The sequence below is a fragment of the Carex rostrata genome, chromosome 18 (assembly GCF_964058835.1).
Source record: "Carex rostrata chromosome 18, lpCarRost1.2, whole genome shotgun sequence".
Classification (NCBI taxonomy): Eukaryota; Viridiplantae; Streptophyta; class Magnoliopsida; order Poales; family Cyperaceae; genus Carex; species Carex rostrata.
Genome location: NC_135935.1, coordinates 8,500,744 through 8,507,559, shown reverse-complemented (window position 1 = coordinate 8,507,559; position 6,816 = coordinate 8,500,744). Strand labels below are relative to the sequence as shown.

The 6,816-nt window shown below is 33.3% G+C and overlaps 1 protein-coding gene across 2 annotated transcripts; it reads right to left on the bottom strand.

Moving 5' to 3' along the window:
* Positions 1 to 2,244: 2,244 nt before the first annotated feature.
* On the bottom strand, positions 2,245 to 3,969 carry LOC144569234 (desmethyl-deoxy-podophyllotoxin synthase-like). Of its 2 annotated transcripts, none has more exons than XM_078319481.1 (3): positions 3,091 to 3,969; positions 2,710 to 2,998; positions 2,245 to 2,603 (listed from the first exon to the last, which is right to left on the bottom strand). In XM_078319481.1, exons 1-3 carry the CDS (start codon positions 3,961 to 3,963, stop codon positions 2,284 to 2,286), a joined length of 1,482 nt encoding a protein of 493 aa, XP_078175607.1. In that variant the 5' UTR covers positions 3,964 to 3,969; the 3' UTR covers positions 2,245 to 2,283. The 2 variants fall into 2 exon arrangements, with proteins under 2 accessions (XP_078175607.1, XP_078175606.1); XM_078319480.1 differs by having other exon boundaries at positions 2,710 to 3,010; positions 3,100 to 3,969.
* Between the last annotated feature and the right edge of the window lie 2,847 nt (positions 3,970 to 6,816).

The following is a 6,816-nucleotide window of genomic DNA, read 5'->3' as shown; positions in this document are numbered from 1 at the left end:
CAAATAAATAATTTTTATATTTTTCACATTTTTCTTAATATTTATCCATGTACATGCATTACCAAACAAAAAAGAAAATAAATGGTAGCCGTTTGATGGTTGATAGACCATCAATATGAGTGGGGTTTACCTCAGTCATTTTTCTTATATAAATTATCAGGATCGGTTTTTTTATAAAAAACCGATCCTAATACTCTTTTTTTTTTTGCAGAACCAACTTTGAAAAAAAAATAGTATCAGGATCAGTTTTTTATAAAAAACCGATCCTGATACTTTTTTTTCCAAAGTTGGTTCTGCTAAAAAAAAAAAAACCGATCCTAATCCTCAGGTTCTTTTTTTTTTGCAGAACCAACTTTGAAAAAAAAATAGTATCAGGATCGATTTTTTATAAAAAAACCGATCCTAATAGTATCAAGATCAGTTTTTTATAAAAAACCGATCCTGATACTTTTTTTTTCAAAGTATCAGGATCGGTTTTTTATAAACAACCGATCATAATGATAACTCCCCATATAACCTGCTTAGGGTTCTTCTTATTTTCATTTCGCGCCTCTCATTTTCAACTTAGCGTCTCTCTCTCTGTCTCCGTATCTCCCTCTCAAATCCTCAGTACTCTTTGTCTCTCTCTCTGTGTCTCCGTCTCTTCCTCTCCTCCGTGTCTCTCTCTCTCTTTCTCTCCGTCTCTTCCTCATTTTCATCTCTCTCTCTCTTTCTCTCCCTCTCAGTTTTTAATTGTTTTTATTGTTTCAAAAATTAATTAATGGTGTTTGTATATTATTTTATAGTTTTGAGGACATCTCGCTCAAGTTACTTAATCATCCGGCCGATCAACTATCATGGTATTAACTATATCTAATTTTCTCATTATTATACTTTTAAAAACACATTTTTTTTGTATTTTTTATTGTAAAATATTTTTCCATCTAATTGTTACCTTTGTTTTTGTTTGTCGGGTCTTTTCTAATCTCAAGTGATGTGATTGCAAAAGAGGTAATTATTATTTTTTTTATTGTTGTGTTTTACATTAATTGCATAAATGTGTGTTAATTGAAGAAATAGCTCAATTAGTCACTTGTATGTTTGTTAATTAAATTTTTTTGGATTTAAATTTCTTGTTATAATATGTAATGCTTCACAAAACTTTGTATGAACATGAACTTTTTGTAATAATTTAATATGTGTATGATATTTAATTTAGGATGTGTATATGATATTTGATTATTGCTTCTTACTGTGCAAAAAAGAAAAATCTAGGATGCTGGCCAGCAAAATATATATGGAAGCTGGTCAAATAAATAAAAAAAAAAATTTTTAGCTTCAATAAAACATCAGGATCGGTTATTTTAAACAACCGATCAAGATTACCACTATTAGGATCGGTTGTTTAAAATAACCGATCCTAATTGTAAAAAAAAAAAACACTTTTAGGATTGGTTATTAAAAAATAACCGATCCTAAAATTTTTTTTTTTTTTCAGATCATAATTCCAAAAAAAAAAAAAAAAAAAAACTTTTAGAATCTGTTATTTTTAAAAAATAACCGATCCTAAAAGTTTTTTTTTTTTTTTAAGAATGAGGATATGAGAAAAACCGATCCAGAATATAACTATTAGGATCGGTTCGTTAAGAAAAACTGATCCAGATAACTGCTATTAAGATTGGTTATAATAAACAACCGATCCTAATAGTTACTATTTGGATTGGTTCTTTAAAAAATAAAAAACCGATCCTGATAGTATCAGTATCGCCTTCATCAGAATCGGTTGTATTCCGATACTGATATGTGTATATAACCGATCCTGATTCCATATTTTCCACTAGTGAGTACAAACTATACAAAGCATGTGGGTTAGTTGCATGGGTCTCCGAACCGCCACCTCAATCTTCTCTTGAGCCACAAAATTAACTTGAATGATTTGAGTATATATATTAACTGATTTATGTCCTTAAATTTTCTCATTTGGGTTGTTTACATGTACAACAACACATATATAACTTACCGTATCTATTGATCATAACATGTGCTTAACTGAGGCAAAGCTGATTTAGCAAGCTTTGACCGTATGTCACACACAAACACATGCACGCACGCATACACACACAAGTTAAAATAAGATCTCACTTAAACCTTTTTTTTTTATTTTTGAATAAAGATTGAAAAACAAGTCACCTAACTATTCAATATCAACGAGAAATCTATATTTTTATTTCGAACCTGCAACCTATCACACAGAGAAAATAAATTTGAAGTTGAAGCAATGAGAGAAAGCACAACTGCGGTAATTTAACCACTACTATGATGAGGCACTGCATGCAATAAAAGAGGATATTTCCTTCCTACATGCGCACCAGAAGTCTCGGTCATGTCCAGTTCATCAGGCTTCAACCCAAAAGGAAGCTCCCAATTGAAATGATACAAAAGGTTTGCCACTGTCACCTCAACAATCACCGAACTGAAAGATTCACCGGGACAATTTCTGCGTCCAGCACCAAATGGAAATAACTCAAAATCTACTTTTGAATCTGCACTTTCACAACTGTTTTCCCCAGAAAACCGCTCGGGCTTGAACTCCTCTGCATCTTTCCAATACTTTGAGTCCATTCCTGCCAATGCACAAGAATAATCATTGATGAGCAGGCTATATATATTCTATTGATTGCTTTATTCTGACATATTTAAAATTATTAGTCAATTTAAGAAGGTATATACCAATAGCCCACACATTGACAACCACAGTAGTCCCCTTGGAAATTTCATGGCCAAAGATATTAGATGTCTCTTGACACAGCCGTGGGATTAGTGGAATCACTGGATGTAATCTTAATGTCTCTTTGACAACATTATGTAAGTAGTCAAGCTCAGCAAGGTCCAATTCTGTTATCATTTTACGGCCTCGGAGTCGTCTCACCTCTTCCTGGGCCTTCTTCATCACTCTTGGGTTTCTAACTAATTCACTCATGACCCACTCCAAAAGTGCACCTGTGTTATTGGTTGCTCCCTCTATACCACTCTATCAATTAGGAAAACAAAATATTTTATTTGAAATTAGAAGAAAGAGATGGATGATAATGAAAGAAATAATTATGTTACAAGGCATACAAATATAATGGCTTTGGCAGTGTCCATGCTAATTGAGTTCTCCGCGTGAAGTCTTAGAACAACACTAAGCAAACTCTCCGCCTCTCCATTGACTGCACTTCCTTGATGTTCTTGTATCATGTTTTCTAGTAGTTGATTAATAGACTGATGGCACTCCTCAACCCTGCGCACATGTCTACTCATCAGCCTGATAACACGGGATGACGGGAACAGATCTGCCATACTAAACCCTGCTGATAGCATACCGGACAATTGCAACTCATTCACCATCAAAAGATGTGTTTCCTCGTTGCTTTTTCTTCCTGTAACGGCTCTTACTGACACTTTATTCACCATTACAGTCATTATTTCACTAAGATTAACTGTTTCTGTGTAGGATGGCAATGATGAAATTACTTGGATCAAGTCCAATACCTCCTCTTCACGTATGGACCTGAAGAATTGGACCCGCTTCGGGCCTAGCAACTCTGCAGTAAGGATTTTGCGGATCTCTCTCCACTGTTCACTGTATGGTAAAAATGCCACATCATTGCCCCCATAGGAGAAAATTTTTGCAGTGGGAAGATCAGGGCGATTACGGAATGTTGCCTCATGGGTTTTGATGATCATACGGGCTTCTTCTCTGGATGAAATTACGATGGTTGGCCATTCGCCTATTTGAAGAAACATGATGGGGCCATACCGCTTCGACAGGTTTCTGAATGCACGATGAGGGATGCCAGAGCAAATGAGATGATGGAGGCTTCCTATAAAAGGGAGGGTCCATGGGCCAGGGGGGAGTCTATGACGGTGTTTTGCAATGGTGAATTTTGCTTTGATGAAGAGAAGCAGTAAGATAGAGAGCAAGAGGTAAATGGAAGTCATTTCGCTTCATGCGCTGGGCAGAATTAGGAGATGGAATATATATATAATACATTTGTCGTCTTAGCTAGCTAGCTAGGGGGAAATCCTGCACCCATTTTTTGTAATATCCCAAAAAAATACAAAATTCGAAAGTTGCTCCTTGTTTTTTTTTTTTTAAACGCTCAGTCCGTCAGAATTCCTGTCGGTCTTGCCTTTTTTTAATTTGGAGAACATGTTATTTTTTCAATTGTTTAGTGTTATGTATTGGTTTTTTTTTATATATAGTGATTTTATTGTTGTGTTATATTGTCCGTTTTTTTTAATGTCATCATAAAAAAAAATAAACTAAAGCACCCCAAGTTGTAGAAAAAATCTGCGGCTTGGGTTAGTTATTAAAAAAAAAACAAAATAAAAAATTAGTATTATCTTTAAACTTATGATATTCAACTGATAAATCAAATCAAAATTATAAAGAGTTACGACATCTCACTCTCTAAACAAGAAAACATGAAAATTCTTTCTTTAAAAAAAAAAAAAATAGAGGATCGTCCGGACTATGGGCGGTCAGGTCCCTATAGTGGACTGCCCCTGCCTCGAACGGTTTGCTAGAATACTGGGCCGCCCGTGGGATTGGAGGTCTGGCTAGATTTAAAAAAAAAAAATCCAAAACGGTGGGCACTTTTGTAAAATCTTTTTTTTTTGGGTATTAAAAAAAATGGCCGAAATAAATACAAGGTGCAAGTGCAAGTAAAAGTAATTCAAGAATAGGATAGAAGAGCTTAAGACACGCGTGTTTATTTGACTAGTAAAAGTAATACTGGCCGTACGTGGATAGAAAACTGCACCAGGGTCACTGATGTACGTTGACTTTCTATATTTTTTCCTTTCCGATCTAGTACGTTGTTAATATTTCAAATAAAATTCTGCCAATGCACAACTAGGTACGTAGTTATCTGTAAGGTTTAAACCTTACAGATATGTATTGGCAGAATTTTGGTAGCATCATAAATCTACACTTTGTGGACAATACTAATATGTCAAAAACTACATGCATGGTTTATTCTATAGTATGTTTTGATGAAATAATAATAGTTAGAATAGAGAGCTATTTTAGAATAGAGGCTATTTAAAATAGCAATGTAAGTCAAAATAATATTTTTGTTATTTGAAATAGTTAGAATAGCTGATATTTTCTATTCCTTGTAAATGTTGGAATAGCTACTATTCGAAAATGTGAAGAGAGAGAAAAAAATATTTTCTTCTCGGATTTCTGCTAACACAGTTCCAAAATTATAAAATTGACACCACTTCTGTTATCTCCACGTGGTGACAATTCATTTAAAACCCCACTTGCCTATATTTTCTCTTAATTAGCACCTTATTAACACTATTTTTTATCGATTACAGCTATTCACTATTCCAAATTTACAATCCAAACAACATTTTACTAATCCGAATAGCACCATTTCTATACTAATATGAAAATCACTATTTATTTTCTATTTTCATTTGCTATTCTTAAATTTCACTATTCTAGTTATTCTAACTTCCATCCAAACGTACCCTAAAGGTTTGAAGAACCTGCAGGTATATTTGTTTTCAATAGAAAGTGCATGTAGGTCTAGCTAGCTAGCTTTTTCATTTTTATTTAATATATATAGAGAACTTTTTTATTCTAATTTCGAATCCACTACTCACACACGAAAAGTGTTGTTCTTTGCTACTAGACTTAGGATTTAAACTAAATTTTACAAAAAAGAAAAGAAAAGAAGTACAATGTTATTTTTAAGAGTAAATAAAATTGGAGCTGGGATCAATGCAGGGTATTTGTAGCTCACCGGAATAGGGCAAAAGACTTTTTGGGATGGAGTCATGGAGCAACAATCAAATAACATATAGGCTCTAAGTTATTTTTCAAAATCTGGGGTAGGACAAATGCTTATTAAGAGAAGACTACGGAGCATATACATGTCGGGCACTTCGATCTACAAGTATTTAAGACTGATATATACCAAAATACCTGGTACCACTTCTATAAAAGCTTTTGTTTCAACGAAAGATACAGAATCAAGCTACTTTTTCCAAAAAAAAAAAAGAAATTATATTAGTTGATAAGGTTAATTAATTAAAACTGACACTAGCTTCTTTTTTATTTCTTATTAATTCCACCACGAGTATACTAATTATTATTGACTAGCTAGATTTTTTTTTTAAATAAGAAAAATTGCATAAACCAAAATTTAAGCAATATTATCCCTTTGAAAAAAATATATTTATATTTGTTTTGAAATATGCAATATAATAGACTAAACATATATATATAAAATCTTCCAACCGGTTTCACTCCAAAATCAATATCGAAAGTGAGAGCATAGTATCTTCCTTTCCTTTCAAATTTAACGAATAATATTAATTAAAACAAGATTTTTTAAGAAAAGTCATCTTTCTTGAAATTTGAACCACAGAAAGAAAATGAAATTGCACCACATGACTTTCCATAGAAAAACATTCTTCTAGTATGATTTCGTCGTAAATGATGTTAGCTTTGAACGAATATTTTTTGTTGTTCAGGGACTGTTACTTTTGCAAAAGAGAAGAGGGTAGTTGCAGCACTCCAAAAGAGAAGAGGGTAGTTACAGCACTCCAAATGGCAAGAAAAGAGGATAGTTGCAGCACTTCAATTGTAGGTGTTTGCAGCACTCTAGTTATGTTTCCAATTTGCAACATAGGAGAGTAGTTGTAACCCTAATAAAACACTCCAATAGAAGGTAGTTGGGGCACTCTAGTAGTGTCTCCAGATGGCAAGATAACAGAACATTTACAACTCTAATACAACACTCCAATTGAAGGTATTTTGGGCATACTAGTAGTGTC

Coding starts and splice junctions, on each gene's coding strand:
- LOC144569234 (XM_078319480.1), bottom strand. CDS start 3,963: ATGACTTCCATTTACCTCTTGCTCTCTATCTTACTGCTTCTCTTCATC. Junction 3,011..3,099: donor CTGCCAAAGCCATTATATTT/GTATGCCTTGTA, acceptor CCTAATTGATAG/AGTGGTATAGAGGGAGCAAC. Junction 2,604..2,709: donor TGTCAATGTGTGGGCTATTG/GTATATACCTTC, acceptor GTGCATTGGCAG/GAATGGACTCAAAGTATTGG.